The following is a 17,424-nucleotide window of genomic DNA, read 5'->3' as shown; positions in this document are numbered from 1 at the left end:
TGTCGATGATCTCTCTTTCCAAGGCTCTTCCAGCTCCAAACGAAGACCAGATTCAACATCTCTCGGGACAAAATGCTTGCACCTCCCAGAAGAGTGAGCTGGCCTGCTTCTACCCACGCCTGGCCTCCAAATCAGAGACAGGGAAGACTGGCTTAATTAACTTGGGTAACACTTGTTACATGAACAGTGTCATCCAGTCTCTTTTCATGGCTTCAGAGTGAGTTGTTGCTCCCTTGTTCCCACTTGGGGCTGCTTTTTGCACTGGCATCGTGCTGTCCACACTGACTGTCCATCTTGTTTTGCATCTCTTCTTGTCTTTTGCAGCTTTCGGCATTCCGTGTTGAATTTAACTGAGGGCATCTCCCAGCCCCTGATGGCAGAACTCCAGTGGCTCTTTGCACTTTTGGAGCACAGTCAGGTAATTATTTCGTGTTCTAGTTACTTGCTTAGACTGTCGGCTGTGGAACGGCTCGTCTCCAAGTAGCTTCCTGCCAACTCCAATGTGCTGATAAGGAGTCGTGGATCTGGGTGTGTGTTTGTAACGGGACCAGTTTTGCTGACAGGAAAGAGGCTAACTTTGGAGGCGGAGCAGGCAAAGTGAGTCTGGAGCTCCTGTCATCCGTGAAAGTGAGCTGTGTTCACACCAGGCTGCCTCTGGCCATCCTGGCTTTGACGGATGCCATAACTCATGGTTTTGACAATGAAATCCATTTGGTAGTAGTTTGTATGCGTGGCCAACTGAAAAGCCTGTTGGTGTAAAACAGCACTTTTTGTTTCTTGCTGTGCAGCAAGGAAGAAGACTGGAGCAAGCTGTTTGTCCCCTTGCCTCGCTGCAAACTGCAGTCAGTCAGTAGAAACTGCCTTCAAATTAGCTTTGGCAGACCAAAAAAACAAAGTCCAGAAAGCTACAACAGCAACAAACCTTTCCCTGTAGCTCTCCATTTCCCAAGACTTGACTGGCAGCTCTGGCTCGTTACATTGTGGTGCTTCAGCATTACAGATCCATTACAGATCACTTCCAAGGGGTAATACAGGGAGCATCTTAACTTGAGTATTTGGTGCTAAAAGAGCCTGTTTGTTGAAAGCAGGTTACGGTGTGTTTGATGTGCATTAGCATACCTGCTTGCTGTGTAGCTCATAGTTAATAATTTCCCAGTAACTTCCTGTAATCCTTCTAGTTATTTTTCTTATGGGGCAGTACTTAAAGTCATTTCTTCAGCCAATGATGGGTCTTTCAGCATATTAATTAGACAACAATTCCCTAATGGCACTGATTACAACATGCAGTAATGCAGATGACCTGCCTGCAGCGATCAGAAGGATGGGTGGAAGTTTAGTGGATTTTTTCTTTTTAACTGGACTCGGTATCAAATTAAGGATCAAATTAAGTTCAGGCTGAATTAAGTAGAAGTCTGTGGGTCAGGAACACAAACCATTTTGAAACGGAATGAAGAAATGAATGCATAGGTAGTTCATATGAGTACCTAAGCGATAGGCATTGGTAAAAGTAAGCGTATAGAAGCTCTCATCCTCATGACAGTCCAGCAAAAGGATGTTCAGCAGGGCGAAGTTCATCCTCCCAGTGCTGGATGCAGCAAACTAAGCAGGTCTTCTCCTGTATGAAGTGAGATCCAGTGGATTAAATGTGTTTTTCCCTCTTGGTTCCAGCGACCTGCCATCTCACCTGAGAGCTTCCTCTCTGCCTCGCGGCCACCCTGGTTTACCTTTGGTGCTCAGCAGGACTGCTCGGAGTATCTCAAGTACCTCCTGAATCGGTATGTGGCAAGCACTCCAATTGTGGAGCCCAGACATGATGAGGCCCCAAGACGTAGTGTAATATGAAGCGCTGACTTCCGTGGAAGTGGTGCAAGTGGCTGAGATCTGAGAGATTCGGTGTAAAAACGGGAAAACCAGGCTGGGGCTTCTTAGTAGAACTGTTTGTGCCCAGCTGGGGGTAAGAAATGAAGTCAGCTTGAAAATTTCTGAAATTGCACCAACATCAGAGGAAAACTGTTTGCCTGACAAGCCTCCTCTTTAAAATGCTGACTTTGCCTTTCTTTCACCTAAAAGTCCCAAATCCCCAGTGTCCTGGTGATGCCCCTGGAAGTGGGCTCAATGCACATTGACCATCTCTGCTTTCTGCAACACCACACTTGGCATCAGACCCCTGTGCACAGACAGGTTATCACACGTTAACTGCGACGAGCGGAGAACAGATACCATTCTGTAGAAACTCGTTCTCTAGGTTTTATTGCTCTATGTTGCCATCTTTTTTCTTCTGCCAAAGATTACATGAAGAAGAAAAAACTGGAAAGAGGATCTACCAGACGCTCAAGGAGTCCCGCTTGACGTCTGAAGCCACGGAGCACCATTCCTTAAACAAGACATTGATTGAGAAGATGTTTGGGGGGAAAATGATGACAAGGATTCGTTGTTTGAAGTGTTTGAACATCTCTTCTAAAGAAGAAGCCTTCACAGACCTGTCGTTGGCCTTCCCCCCTCCGGATAGGCCCGTACGCAGACCAGGAAGCACGTGTGTTTTACCCGCGGCAGAAATCAGCCCGCAGTTTATTGAGCACTGCAGAAACCCAAGCCAGCCAACAGGCTCTCCCTGGGTCCGGAGGAAGCCCCCTGTGCCTGGAGATCCCGCAGCCCAGCCGGTGCCGGTGGAAACACTGGGTTTTTGGGAGCCCAGAGAATCAGCACATCCCCTAAGCAACAGTGCTGTCAGCGTGGATACAACCAAAGATCCTCACTTGGCTTTTGCGGAGCAGACATGCGCTCCTAAGGACTCCCGATCCGTCTTGGATTTAATCAACTATTTTCTGTCCCCAGAGAGGCTGACAGCAGAGAATCAATACCACTGCGAGCAATGTGCTTCCTTGCAGGATGCTGAGAAGGTGGCACAGCTGACAGAGGGCCCGCACTACCTCATCCTCACACTGCTGCGGTTCTCCTTCGACCCGCACACCATGAAGAGGACTAAGATCCTGGACAATGTCTCCATCCCCGCAGTGCTCAAGTTGCCCATCCTTGTCAGCTCAGAGGAAACTGAGGACGTTTGCCGGCACGGCGAGGACAGGGCTGACCTGGGCAGCACCTTTGCGTCCGCCGTGTACGATCTCTGCAGCGTGGTGGTGCATTCGGGCATCTCCTCCGAGAGCGGCCACTACTACTGCTACTCCAGAGAGTGCACTGATACCCTGCCCCACGCACCGCCCCGGGATGGGACACCAAAACCGGCTTCTGACAAGCAGCTGGACTTTGAAATCCCGTGGTACCTCTTCAACGACCACAGGGTTTCCACCTTCTCCTTTGAATCAGCCAGCAACCTGGCTTCTTTGTACCCCAAGGACACTGCCTACGTGCAATTCTACAGGCAGCGGGAGGGCAGCCTGTAGCTCCCCACTGCATGAGGCTGTGACAGAAGCCAGCCACCTGCACAGCAAACTCTCCCTCAAGAAGGACTTGATGGAAGCCATCCCCAAAGGGAACATCCTCTACTTGCAGGTAGATCCCAGGTGTATACAGACTGCATTTTCCCACTGAGATTGGGTGTTGAGCTTGATGCATGGCATCAGTGAGGCAGCCAACACCAGGCACAAGAGAATGACCCAGGGATGTCTGTCCTGGGCAGCTGTGCATCAATTTTTCTCCAAGCGCTCAGGTGTGGTGAGTGGACCATGGCTGCCAGTCGGGTGCCCGCCCACCTGCTCTCACTCACCCTCACTCCCCCATTTTTGATCACCCGTGTGGCTAGAGAGATGTGACACTTAGATGCATCTCTCCAACCAAGTTCTAGAGATGAGTACGTGCCATAGCAACCTCAGATTAGTTTTGGGAAAATTCCCAGGGGCAAATGGGACAGCACGAGGAAGGAGGGAGCAATTCCCAAGGGTCATTTCCATGCAAATAACAGGAATATACGTGGTCATTTCTCCTACAGGAGCAGGAAAAAAGAGGCGAGGAACAGAGCTGCCTACATTCCCACCTTGCCAAAATCCTCCACGCCTCAGTCCACCAAAGGTTCGTCAGCAAAAAACTTCCTGATAACAACAATGTCTTCGACTGAATGCATGCCAACATCTCCAGGATCATCACCTTCATTTTCAAGCATGCATGAGATAAATAAAATCATCATTCCTGCAGCCTGTGTCATTGTGGTGGCAGTGGGTCCGGGACAGCGGCAGCACGAAAGGCGTTGGTGCAGGAGAGTGCTGCTGTGCAGGTTTTGGGGGCACGCGCCTGGGGAGGAGGAAGGGCACTGGGCCGGGGAAAGGAGGCACTGATGGCTGCGAGGTGCCCGCAGACAGCCATGGCCCAGGGAGAGAGAGCGCATCCTGAGTGGGAGCCCACGTCCTGCTGAGGTAATGCAGCATCCCCCAGAGTACACAGGGAGGTCCTGTGAGTCCTGCGGCACACTGGGAAGCATCCAGGGCACAATGCAATCCTCAGCAGGGGCAGTTCTGCAAAGATACCGTACGGATCAGCTTCGTAATGGAGGCTTGCAGTGAGGGAGCCTTCCCAGGAAGGAAAAATGGCGGCAAAACACCACAGCAGAGCTTCTGGGAAAGGGAGGGAGGCCCTGAGGCGCGGCGGCTCAGACTCCCAGCTCTGGTTCACCCCTTGGATTCTTATCGCTGACTGACAGTTCAGGCCAGCCGCCACGAAGTTGCGGGCTGTCGAACGGGACTTTGGGGCACTGGGGCGGTGTTACGCTTCCAGCCCGGTGCGGCCCGGTTCTGTGATTAATGGGGCAGAGGGACAAACGTACCCACAGCCTGGGAAATGGGGACAGGGCCATGGAAAGTGTAGGGAGGGGGCCTACGTACAAAACAGCGTCAGTGAGCTGAGGGAGAGAGAACTCATTTTCTAAATATGACAGGGGAAGGCGAGATAACACAATATTCCACAGTCTAATTGGAATTGAACCTAAAAATCAAATGATTGAGAGAGAGAGTGTCCAAATGTCAAGGTTTTATGATTGTTTTTACCGGCATTCCATATCCTCACATCGTGTAAACACTGGGAGTTTGTGGAGGAAGATGTAAGTGTGAGCAAATCACCAAAGAGCTTATCAGACTCCTTGATAGGCCCTGTCACTGTGAAACCGTGGGAGTGTAAGACCGCATGAAACAATGCAAGAAACAGTGGATGTAAGCAACTACTGCTGTGAATAACTGTGAGTATTTTGTTTTGTAGTATGATCTAATTTAGTGATTTGCTCTATTTTGTGAGCAAGTGTTTCAGCTGGGCTCTGTATGACGCACTGGCCATCCGGATGCGGAGCAGAAGTGGAATAAACCTTGCAGACCCTGAGAAGAATTAAAGCAGGAGAGAGACTGCAATAGGTGAGAAAGGAAAAGTGATCTTTGAAGCAGAGGATGCCCTGGTGGCACTGCCTGTCACATCCACCACCAGAATGCACCTTCTCTGTCATTTCGGTGGTTTGCCATCTCTCAGGGGTCAATAAGTAATAATACATTAGCTTAGAAAGCTTCCATTTCCCACTCATAAAATTGTCTAAAATAAATGCCCATGTGAGTATGTATATATCAACTCAAAAAATCATGACCTCTTACGTAACTTTTATGTTTAGCATGTCATCAATCAAGGCTTTGATTGAGTTATGATGATTATGTTATTAATATAATTACTGCTATCATTTTATAGTGTGGTAATAGTTTGCTAATAAACAAAAAAGGGGGAGTATGGGTATGACCCCTCAGAAATGAATATCTAAAGCATGCTATGTATACTTTTTAAATTGCTGGACAGCAGAGGGCTCTCCAATTCACAGGCACTTTGGTAATAATACTTTGACTTCCTGCAAAGGAAAGAGCACCAGTGATGGTAAAAAACCTGAGCAATAACCAATGGGAAGGCCCCTACTTGTTGATAACTTGGGTTCGAGGTTATGCTTGTGTCTCAACAGGGACGGGTCCAAGATGGGTACCAGCATGATGCGTCCAGCCATCCGTCTCATCATGTATAACATGATCTCTGCACTTTCATCAGCGGTTTGGACTCTAGCTCAATTGAAACAGAATATATGGGTCACCCTCACCAGCAGGACGGGACAAGACACACTCTGTTTGTCAACCGGATCACCAGGGAACCCGTTCTCAACCTGTCTGGTGGGACAACCCCTGGACAACTGGCCCATACTGAATGCTGCTTTTTGGGTAACATCCAAACGAGTGATGTAGTTGACAGATGGGACGGATGGGTACCCTACCTGCAGCAGAACCTGAACCACAAGAACTGGAATTATTGGGATCAGTTAAAATGGACTATTGTTTGTATTTTAACTATAGAGGAAAAAAATCAATCATTAATTCAGTATGTTAATTCTAGTTTAGTTGCTTATAGAAACCACTCTGCTCAGTGTAATTATACTTCAGTCGACATCTCAAAATCTAGTAACCATCCGCTTCGTTTGCCAGCAGGTATTTTTCTTATTTGTGGGGATAAGGCGTGGCCTGCTAACCCCTCTCACATCAAAGGAGGTCCATGCAGTTTGGGAAGATTAACTTTATTAGCACCCAATATCTTCACCAAAGAGCTTATCAGACTCCTTGATAGGCCCTGTCACTGTGAAACCAAGGGAGTCTGGAGTGTAAGTCAGAGCAAACGGTACCTGTTTGCGTCTAAGGGAAAACAGCGGGTTCTTTTTGTATGCACTGTTAATCTTGTCACACTTAAGTAAGCTATCATCCTTTATCACTGTTGTTTGGGAGAAGCTAGGCCCAGTTAACTGATTAGAGGGACAAGAATTTCTTGCTTGTCAGTGAATGGTATAAGATGGTGAAGATGGATGTTGAACACAATAAAGGAGAACTATTCTGATGCTACAGAAACTGTGAGAGCTCTCTAACTCGACTGAGCACTGACAGGAGTTAAAGAGGTAATGCCCCAGTTCCATGAACTGCTGGTTTTCCGGGTACCTGGTTCTCAGAAGAGAAGAACTGCATACCCCTGAGGACTCTGCATTCAGAGGGAAAGATAAAACTGCTAATGAGCCACAGGACTGCTCCCTTGTTTCGCGATTCGTCTCACAGCCTGTGCTCCCCAACCATTTTCACCTCTTAGAGGAAGGCCTTTGGTTTTAGACACTCTCTCATTTTATTTCTTATCCTGAATCCCTATTACATTATATTATATGGTGTTATCTTGCATTCCGATATCATATTTAGGAAACTAACATTCCTCCTCAGATTGTTGACACTGTTCTGTTTTGAGGCCCACCTCCCACCTCCCCACCCTTCCCCCTTTTCCCCTTTCCCCTGTCCTGGGTTGTAGGTCCGTGGGTTCCCTGTCCCATTAGTCACAGAACCGGGCCGAACTGTCAACCTCTCCCCCCCTCCTTTTAAGTATCGGTGGGCCTGTGGGCCTGCTGTTCCCCCGTCACAGACACAGATAGATCTAGAGGGAACTCCATGACACCAAAACCACAGGCCTTACTCTAATGCTGAAGGCATGACGGGTAGGGAGCACACCGCAGAGGTGGACAGAAGAAGAAGGGGCAGTCTGGGGACTCCCAGGCAGTTTTTATCTTTCCCTCTGAACAGAAAATGGAGACCAAGGCAAATGCACTGATTGTTGACATGGGGATTGGAGGCTGCCTGGGCTGTAGTGAGCATGCTATGGTTGAGTTCATGCTCTAGAGGGATGAGACAGGCAAAGTGTAGAATTAGGAAGCTACACTTTCGGAAAGCTGCATTCCTGCTCTTCAGGGAGTTCTTCAACAAGACGCCCTGGTAAACTGTCCTCATGGGCAAGAGTGTGGAGCAGAACAAGCAGATGTTGAAGACAGCTTTCCTCTGGACACAAGAGCACTCCATCCCCAGGTGAAGCAAGTCAGGAAAGGAAGGCAAGAGACCAGTGTGGCTGAACCAGGACCTGCTGGTCAAACTCAAGAGGAAAAAGAAAACGCACAGCCAGTGGAAACAGGGACAGGTACCGTGAGATGAGTATAAGGAAACTGCTCAGCTGTGTAGGGACGGGGTGAGGAAAGCCAAGGTCCAGCTTGATCGGAGCTCAGCAAAGGGTGCCAAGAAGAACATGAAAGGCTTCTACATATACCTCACCCAGAAAAGGAAAGTCCATGAGGGTGAATCCTCCCACCATGGTGAGTGACACAGGCAGGCTGGTAACAACAGACAAGGAGAAGGCTGAGGTGCTTAATAACTTTTTTGCCTCAGTCTTCTCTGATAGCTGCTCATTCCACAGCCCTGAAACATTTTGTTTTGTAGGAGAGCATTGGGGAAGTAACGTCCGTCCCACTGTAAGTGAAGGTCAGGTTTGTGACCACCTGAGGAACCTGAACATCCACAAGGTTGTGGGTCCCGATGAGATGCATCCCAGAGTGCTGAAGGAATTAGCTGATGTTGTTGCCCAGCCACTCCCAATGATATTTGAAAAGCTGCAGCAATCAGGTGAAGTCCCTGATGACTGGAAAGAAGGTAACATCACACTATTTTTAAGGAGGGTACAAAGGATGAGCCGGGGAACTACCAGCCTATCAGACACATCTCTGTGCAGGGGAAGATCATGGAGCAGATCCTTGTGGAAGCACTGCTAAGGCATATGGACGGCAGGGAGGTGGAACGGGAGAGCCAGCACAGATTCACCAAGGACAAATCCAGCCTGACCAACATAGTGGCCTTCTACAATGGCCTAAATGTGTCAGTGGACAGGAGGAGAGCCACTGATGTCATCTCCGGGGAATTCAGTAAGTTTAACATCCAAAGCAGCAAGGCCAGCTGGGTGAGGGAGATGATCCTGCCCCTCTACTTTGCACTGGTGAGGCTTCACCTGGAGGACTGTGTCCAGATGTGGAGTCCTCAGAACAGGAGAGACAGAAATATGTTGGAGCACGTTCAGCGGAGAGCCACAAAAAGGATCCCAGGGATGGAACACCTCTCCTATGAGGACAGGCTGAGGTCTGGGGCAGTGCAGTCTGGAGAAGAAAAGGCTGCAAGGTGACCTGTGAGTGGCCATCATAGCACCGGGTCCCCATTCCCAACTCAGCTTGGCAGTGGACAGCCATGGGCAAAGGGATTCTGCACGTCCTGCTGCCATCACTGCCCACGTCCTCAGGGGACCCCAGTGGGATTTTCCATGCAGCTCCATGGACACACATGGACAAACACGACTCATGGGCACGCTGAGAACAGCTGGGGGCAGACACAGGGCCCCAGCGTGTTTGCTCCAGAGGGTGAGTGTCCCTGCTGTGCACGTGGGAGAGAGCTGCCTCCGTGGATTGCAAAAGGGCAAAGGAGCTTGTATCTGCTCCCAAAATAGGAGCGGGTTGCCACACACCCCGTCTGTCCTTTGGCCCTTTTGGCAGCACAGGGCAGTGCCGCTGGTTCTGCTTACGGGTGGGATTTCAGCAGCACCTCCTCACCCCCGGTTTCATCTCTGAGTGTTCTGTGTCCCCTGTGAGCAACTCCATCATCACGATGGGGCACGAGGAGGTGATGGGGACCAGGCTGAGGCTGCTGAGCCTCATTTGCTGCCCGGAGCCCTGCAGCAGCTTGGGACGGCAACGCTGGGACCGAAAGCTGAGAGCAGGAGGCAGGGTCCTAAATATAGACAGCTGGACGTGCAGTAGGCAATTCTAGTTTAAAGAGAACTTGGGTCACATAGTCGTCCTTGACAGATTCGGTATGTTCCCCTCTGCTTTCATTTTTAGTTTTCGACCATGACACACGGTTGTGAAAACCTATTACAACAAAAAAATCATCAAAGTAGAGAAAAATGTAAGGGAAGCCCAAAGTCATCATTTGAACCGAGCAATATAAAAAAGAAAGTGGATGTAAGAGTATTTTATTACCATATTCTATTTCTAGTATGTCCCTAGAATTAATTTCTTGGTTACAGTTGTAAACTCGAAGGATCTGATCTTCTACTGAAGTTACCTAATTTTCTTGCTCTGGCAAGAAAAGGTGCAGAGTTTGATATCCAGGTTTTGTTCTTTCACCGGTTTTATTAGTGTTGTTGACAGCTTAACGAGCAAACATACATCATTTGCTTCGTAAACGTGACAGTGAATCAAGTTTTCTTCCCGTATGGGTACTGGATAGTATCAGCTGTTCAGGTACGGGAGAGCCCAGCGGCTTCCTCTGCCCTTCCCAACGCGCTCAGTCACGGCAGCCCGCTCTGAGCACAGCTCCCAGCTGCGGGGCTGCCGCTGGGGCAGCCGCAGCTCCCGGGGGATCCGCAAGTGGCCCCGTGTCCCTTCCCAAAACAGAGCACTGTGGCTTCCCATCGAGGGACGAAGGCAGACGGGCGGCCCCAGCCGCCGAGCCGCGGCGTCACCAGCTCCCAGCCGCCATCGCAGCGCCGGGCAAGGGGACAATTCTGCGCAGCCGTCTCTTCCGGACGCCCGTCGGCGCCCACGTCCCCAGAGGAGCCCAACGGCATTTTGCACGCAGCTGCACGTCCGCCGGCGGTGCCGTCAGCCCCGTGCCGTCGGTGCGGCGCGGCGTCGCTCAACCCCCGGGCACTGACGTCCCCAGAGTGCCGCAAGCGGGGGCAAAGGTGCCGTTCCGCCCCCCGGCACCGCGGCCCGAGCCCCAGCGGGGACGGGGGCACGGAGCCAGGGACGCGGCGCTGCCCAGCGAGGGGCGGGGAGAGCAGCGGGGAGACGAGAGCGGAGTGGCATAAAAGCCCCGCGGAGCCGGGCAGCGGCGGGACGCGAGGAGAGCCGAGGCACGGGGCCATGGAGCGGTACTTCTCGGCCACGCAGAAGATGGAGCAGGAGGTGATGTTCCCCAGCCTGCTGCGAGGGGTCTTCCCGCAGGACGGGGCCGACCCAGCCGCCGGCGGCCCCGCGGACCTCTATGAGCGCTACCAGCTCCTCAAGGCCATCAAACCCGTGGTGGAGCGAGGCTTGGCGTCCGTCACCGAGCGCGGCTCCGCCGGCGACTCCGACTCCAACTCCGACGCCGACGACGACGCGGCCGCAGCCGACGGGACGGACGGCAGCCTGGAGCAGCGACTGTGCCACCACCTGGCCGGGCTGCAGCAGATCCTCAGCCACCTCACCAGGGACACCGCCGCCCTCACGCGCCGCTACAGCGAGATTCTGGAACGGATCAGCCCCAGCGACACGCAGCCCAGCTGGTGATCCCGCGTCCCCACGAGAAGAGCCGGCGGTGCCGTCCCGCGGTGCCGTCCCGCGGTGCCGTCCCGCGGTGCCGTCCCGCGGTGCCGTCCCGCGGTGCCGTCCCGCGGTGCCGTCCCGCGGTGCCGTCCCGCGGTGCCGTCCCGCGGTGCCGTCCCGGCTCCGCCCTCAGCTCCGCTCTCGGGCCTCGAACTCCCCGCCGAGCTCGGACGGAGTCGAGCGGCGCTGGCGCCTTCGGGCTGGATCCCGGAGCCACGCGTCGCTCCCCTCTCTTTGCTAATAAAAGGAACTCTCCGTAGCCGCCGTCCGCACGATACTTTCCCCGGCGAGGAGCCGCCCGGGAGCCGCCCGCACGGGGCGCGGAGGGGGGCGAGGGTCCGCGGGATGGGCGGCCGCTGGGGGTGGCGGCGGGTGGGGAACGGAGCGGCGCTGCCCGCGTCCCGAGTGGAGCTGGGGGGGCGGCGCGGACGAGGGCCGTCGTGGGGCGGCGGGAGCGGCCTGGGATCCGTGCTGGATCCCCGGCTCCGTGCCCAGCCGCGCTGTGCTCACTAAGCACGTCCCTCAGTGCCGCATCTCCGCGGTTCCTGAGCGAGGTGCTGAATGAGGCGTCACCGGCATCCAGTGTGGAGCAGAGCTGTCTCTGTGCCGGTGGCCTCGTGGTGCTGTGCCACGGGTCATAGGGGGACATCAGCTCCCATTGAGGTGAGGGGAAAGGAGGCTGATGGCCTTTTTCCCTGCCCAGAGCTGAAGGACAGCCCCTGTATCACAAGACAGTGGTGGCAGGGAGGAGGGCTGCAGGCTCCTTGGGCTGTGCTTTGGCTCGGGGTGGAGAGGCTCAGGGTGCCCAGAGATGTGTCACCTCCAGACATCCCAGTGCTCAGTACTGCTATAGAACATGGCTGATAAGAGCTGTGAGACGTTCCAGATCCGCTCTGTGACCTGGGATGAGCACCAGAGGTCCCTGGCAGCCCGGCACAGTGTCCCCAGGCAAGTGTCACCCCAGGGTGGGATATGGCTGATAAGAGGCAGGTGGCCACAGGGCGGTCATTGTCCTCACATGGCCAACACGGCTGGGACAGGCACAGCAGAGGTGGGAGCAGATCATCTCCTGATGGTGCTGCAGGATCCAGCAATGGGCACGTGAAGGCCGTGTGTGGTGCTGGGAGTTGCCACAGGGCCAGGGCTGGCGGTGTTGGACAGGACAGGGCCCCACACACTTCCCCTCCTCAGCACCACTCTCCCTGCGTGCCCAGGAATGTGGTGGCATCGGGGACAGATGGGGCCAAGGCCACGGTGGGCTGAGCTGGGGACGAGGGCACAGAACCAGAGACACGGCTTGGCCAGCTCCAGTAGGACCGGAGCCAAAGGCAGCTTAGCAGGATGGAGCAGAGCTGCTCTGCTCCTGGGGATGGGCGTGCTGGGACTGCTGACAAAGCACAAGACTCTGCTGCTGTTCTCCCATTCCTCTATTCTTCCCTTGCTTTATTTTCTGCATCACCTCCTGCAGTGCACCAGCACAGCCATCACACCACTGCTGACTTTTCTGTACTCAAGACCACAGCTTCAGTGTCTTCCTCAGGCTTTTCTATTTCCAGATTTGAACATTTAAATAGGACTGGAAGGGCTTTCACCTTCAGACGTGATGAGCACCATGCAATGAAATCCCAGAGAGATGCAAATGCTCAGCGTGACTGGAAACTTTTGAGTTCAGGATGCAGATTCAGAATCCACAAAGTGAGGAAGCAGAAACGTCAGATCCTGATCACCAGGCAAAGAATAGGAAGCACTGAGAATGAACGAACACGAGCATGCAAAATACAGAGATTATGGAAAGCAAATAATTCCTTTCACAGCATCACTGTGGCTCTGGGTGTGGTCCAGAGCATGCTCAGTAGTCAGCAAAAATGACAAAGAAAAGCAGGAGCCTACATACCCACTTTCTGGGTTATTTTAAATGTGTACAATCTACCATTTTCACACTTAAAAATTGAGGTAAGAAGTGAATCAGAAGAGTAAACACTCTGTATTTCATCATTAGCTTTTATTTAATGAGATTGAATGATGGTTCCAAGCATGGGCAGCTGAAAGGCCGCGGGCAGCCCCGTGGAGTTCTCAGCACAGAAACAGCTCAGCAGAAGCATCAGCGAACTGGATAGAAATCCTCCAGAAGTTCTCCTATTCTTTTCTTTTCTGCAAAAGACAGCAAGTGGAGTCGGGAAAACCCTTATTGGACACTTGAGATCAATTCTGGAGTTGGGAAAAGACCTGTTTGGCATTTGAGATCATTCCTAAAGACCTCAGTATTGAAGTCATCACTATTATTCCTTTTTGAAGGGTTAATATGCCACCAACAACCATCTCCTGCTACCAACAGTCAACTTCAGACTTGCTGCATAAACCCAGTATGCAATTCCTCTTCCCTAGGGCTGCATTTTGGGCTTTCTGGCAATTTTAATTATTCCTTTTCCCACCTGCTCTACTTATTTTCTGTTTACTCATCACGACATCTTGCTATCCCCATGCACTGCAGCCTAAAGACACTCAGGACACCATTAGGGACAGCACTCATTCAGCACACTGCGAGGGAATCACCTCTCCCTGGTGACCTGTCACTTCCAAAGGAAAAGCCTTTTGGTTACAGGTTACCAACCTGACTCCTTAAAGTCTTCAGGGTGCCGCCTGACATAATCAAGCAGCTCTCTGTCCTGTTTAGCGTGGACATACTCAGCATGTTTAACAAGAAAATAGCCAGCAAACCATCCCACAGTAACAAACAGGATCTGGCGGTGAACACCTGCAACAGGGAGAAATCCCAAAGCAATGATTTGAAGTGTCATTTTCTCCCCACGTGTCCCTCGTGGAGCGCCCCAAATCTTCCCCACAAAACACCTAATTCCCCAACTTCACGAATGCCTCCTCCTGGGTTCCCCACCATATCCCCCTCAGTCTCTCCCTGCTAAGTCCCCCCATCCCTCACCTTAGTACCCCCTCTGAGTACCCCCCAGTATCCTACTTCTCAAAGCTTCCCCCCCGCCCCATGTCCCTCAGAGTCCCCTTACCACTCTCCAACATCCCTCTGATCCCCAAATCTCACCCATACCCCTCTCAGACCCCCTACATTCCATACCCATATCCCTCACCTCAAGGCTCCCCCCATCCCTATGAGTCTCCCCCAATCCCTCCATATCTTCAAGTCCTCCCAAAAAAACCCAAATCCCTCTCAGCTCCCTCAGACCATCCCCATAACGCTCACAGTAACCTTAGGCCCCCCTCACAACCCCCCACAGTCCTCCCACAACCATCTGAGCAACCCCATGAATCTCAGTTCCCCCCCATCCCTCACCTCAGTTCTCTACCCTTCCATGTCCCTTAAAATCCCCTCAATCCCCCACAATAGCTCTCTCACCTGAGTTTCCCCACTGCCCATGTCTCTGAGTCCTCCAGACCCTCACAAGTCCCCTCAGATCCCCACCACAATTCTCAGTCCTTCCACATTCCCCATGTCCCTCAGAATCCCCTCCAAATCCACCCCACATCTACGAGTCCCCTAAACACCTTCTCATGCCCCCTAATTCAGAGCTTTCACCACCCAATATCCCTCAGAGTCTTCTCAGCTTCCTCCAATATCCAATATCCACCAAATTCCCCCCCCCCAAACCTCTGCATCCTCCCACATCCCCTCTCATTATCCCTCACTTCAGGGCTACCCACACCTCCATGCCACTCAGACTCTCCTTAATCCCCCCAGCATCCATCACAACCCCCAAATTATCCCCATACAGCCCCACTCCATACTGCACCTCAGGGCCCTCTACCCCTCTAAGTCCCTCAAATTCCAGTTAATGCCTCACGATATCTCTCCAAGCCCCCCCCAGATATCCCCACTATCTCTCACCCTAGGGTTCCCCCTGCTCATATCCCTCCAACTCCCCATATCCCTCACAAGAGGGATTTCTGACAGGAGGGACAAACCTGCAGTCCACCCAGAATCCTCCACATCCCTCAGAATCCATTCCAAATGCCCACCACATCCCTGAGTCCCCACACCGAGGTCCTGCCATGTCCCTTAGAGCTTTAAATCCCTCCTGCCACATCCCTCACCTCAGGGCTTCCCCCTCCACCCCACATCCCTCTGAGTCCCCTCAACTCCCCTCTAATATCCCCCAGAGCACTTCAAATCTCCCCAATTCCTCTCTTAGTCTCTCAGATTCCCTCACATCCCTCAGAATCTCCTCCAATCCTCCCCCCATCACATTCCTGAGTCCCCTTCCCAAGGTCCACATTCCTCAGAAACTTTTCCCACCATATCCCTTACAGTCCTCTCCAAATCTCCCTCCCAAGTACCTCATCTCAGGGCTCCCCACCCCTCCACATCCTTCAGAGCCCCCTCAATTCTTCCTAACATCCCTCTGAGTCCCTCCCACCAAACTCCTTATCCCTCACCTCAGGGTTCTTCCCTCATCCCTCAGAAACTCCCCCAACCCCTGCATACCCCTGAGACTCCTCAGAATCCCCCAAATCCTCCTCAGATCCCCCCACATCCCTAAGTCCGTTCCAAGGCACTCCCACATCCCACAGAGATCCCCCTATATCTCTGAGTCTCCTCAATCCCTGCAGTCTCCTCACAACCCCCCCTAAGTCCCCTCACGATCCCCTCAGCCCCTAACCTCAGGGTTCTCCACATCGCATATCCCTCAGAGTCCCTTCAATTCCCCCAGTATCCCTCCCAACACCCCAAGTCCCCTCACAGCCCCATCAGCCCTTCACTTCAGGGCTCCCTACACCCCACATCCCTCACAGTGCCCTCAATCCCCCCAGAATCCCCTCACAGCTTCCCCACCCCCCTAGCCCCTCACCTCAGGGGTTCCCACATCCCATATCCCTCAGAGTCCCCTCAATCCCCCCGCAGATCTCCTCACATTCCCCCAATACCCCTCAGAGTCCCCTCAGCCCCTCACCTCAGGGCTCCCCACACCCTAAATCCCTCACAGTGCCCTATATCCTCCCAAATCTCCTCACATTCCCCCAGTATCCCCTCACAGCCTCCCTACCCCCTCAGCCTCTCACCTCAGGGCTCTGCACAGCCCATATCCCCCATAGTCCCCTCAATCCCCCCAGTATCCCACCCAACACCCTGAGTCCCCTCATAGCCCCATCAGTCCCTCACCTCAGGGCTCCCCACACATCCCTCACAGTGCCCTCAATCCCCTCAGTACCCCCTCACAGGTTCCCCAGCCTCTCACCTCAGGAGCTCCCACATCCCATATCCCTCAGAGTCCCCTCAATCCCCCCCCAAATCTCCTCACATTCTCCCAATACCCCTCAGAGCCCCCTCAGCCCTCACCTCAGGGCTCCCCACATCCCATACCCTCATAGTCTCCTCACGTCCCCCAGTATCCTCCTAACAACCCAAATCTCCTCAAGATCTCCTCAACCCCTCACCTCACGACTCTCCACACCCCACATCCCTCACAGTGCCCTATATCCCCCCAAATCTCCTCACCTTCCCCCAATATCCCCTCACAGTCTCATCACCCTCTCAGCCCCTCACCTCAGGTCTCCGCACATCCCATATCCCCCATAGTCCCCTCACCCGCCACTATCCCTGCCAACACCCAAATCCCCTCACGATCCCCTCAGCCCCGCACCTCAGAGCTCTCCCCTCCCCCCGCTCAGCCCCACCTCCCCTTACCCGCTCTCAAGACGGGCCGGTGAGCGAAGCCGTTATCCAGCAGGGCCGCCAGCCAGCCGGTCAGCCCCAACCACACCGAGCCCTTGTTCACGAGGGGCGGCGGCGGCAGCGAACGGGCCTCGTCCGGGAGGAACGGCATGGCGGCGGCGCCCAGAGGTGACCGCGCGGTGCGGCGCTGCCCGCGCTCCGCCGCTCGCGGAGCCCCGAAGACGAGTTCCGCTGAGAGCAGGGCGGGTCCACCCGTGCTGCCGGGGACCAGCGGCAGGACGAAGGGATGGCAGCGGGGGAAGGGCACGCTGGTGCTAGGATACACTTCTGCTCCAAAAGATGCGGAGGGGTGGCGGTGCCCCATCCCTGGATCACCCAAGGGCACAGCGGACGGGCTGTGAGCACCGATGGAGCTGTGGTGGCCCTGTGCACTGCAGAGGAGATGGCCATAAGGGTCCTTCCAACCCAAAGCACTCTGCAATTGCCTTGCACTGTAAATGGTTGTTACAGCTCATTTCAGAGATGTGCCTCAGTGTGTAGCCTTGCCTACAGCAGTGAATCAGGGTACAGCCAAACTTTTCGAGAAGACTGAAAGAGACGATGAAGCAACTAA

General features: G+C 53.4%; 3 protein-coding genes across 3 annotated transcripts; 2 read left to right on the top strand and 1 right to left on the bottom strand.

The window, feature by feature from the left end:
* The first annotated feature begins 5 nt into the window (after positions 1–5).
* On the top strand, positions 6–9,723 carry LOC104909414 (ubiquitin carboxyl-terminal hydrolase 35-like). Its single transcript, XM_085231875.1, is given in 9 exon segments — positions 6–217; positions 325–418; positions 1,669–1,775; positions 2,288–3,398; positions 3,400–3,521; positions 3,950–4,030; positions 5,936–6,020; positions 8,545–8,734; positions 9,698–9,723. Coding segments are annotated over 9 exon segments (2,028 nt in total).
* Positions 9,724–10,364: 641 nt separating this feature from the next.
* LOC146545838 (thyroid hormone-inducible hepatic protein-like) lies at positions 10,365–11,429 on the top strand. The gene has a single exon (XM_085216480.1). The coding sequence runs from the start codon at positions 10,727–10,729 to the stop codon at positions 11,132–11,134; it is 408 nt and encodes a 135-aa protein (XP_085072606.1). The 5' UTR covers positions 10,365–10,726; the 3' UTR covers positions 11,135–11,429.
* Positions 11,430–13,153: 1,724 nt separating this feature from the next.
* On the bottom strand, positions 13,154–17,039 carry NDUFC2 (NADH:ubiquinone oxidoreductase subunit C2). The gene is made up of 3 exons (XM_085216479.1): positions 16,824–17,039; positions 13,782–13,925; positions 13,154–13,321 (listed from the first exon to the last, which is right to left on the bottom strand). Exons 1-3 carry the CDS (start codon positions 16,960–16,962, stop codon positions 13,272–13,274), a joined length of 333 nt encoding a protein of 110 aa, XP_085072605.1. The 5' UTR covers positions 16,963–17,039; the 3' UTR covers positions 13,154–13,271.
* Positions 17,040–17,424: the final 385 nt, after the last annotated feature.

Source organism: Meleagris gallopavo, chromosome 1 (genome assembly GCF_905368555.1).
Source record: "Meleagris gallopavo chromosome 1, MGAL_WU_HG_1.1, whole genome shotgun sequence".
Taxonomy (NCBI): Eukaryota; Metazoa; Chordata; class Aves; order Galliformes; family Phasianidae; genus Meleagris; species Meleagris gallopavo.
Note: the sequence above shows the minus strand (reverse complement) of the source record. Positions and strands in the feature narration are given on the sequence as shown.

What these genes read in the sequence shown, in the direction of transcription:
- LOC146545838 (XM_085216480.1), top strand. Translation starts at nt 10,727, where the DNA reads ATGGAGCGGTACTTCTCGGCCACGCAGAAGATGGAGCAGGAGGTGATG.
- NDUFC2 (XM_085216479.1), bottom strand. Translation starts at nt 16,962, where the DNA reads ATGCCGTTCCTCCCGGACGAGGCCCGTTCGCTGCCGCCGCCGCCCCTC. An exon ending in CCGGCCCGTCTTGAGAGCGG is followed by an intron (nt 13,926 to 16,823) that starts GTAAGGGGAGGT and finishes TCCCTGTTGCAG; the next exon opens with GTGTTCACCGCCAGATCCTG. An exon ending in TGAAGACTTTAAGGAGTCAG is followed by an intron (nt 13,322 to 13,781) that starts GTTGGTAACCTG and finishes TGTCTTTTGCAG; the next exon opens with AAAAGAAAAGAATAGGAGAA.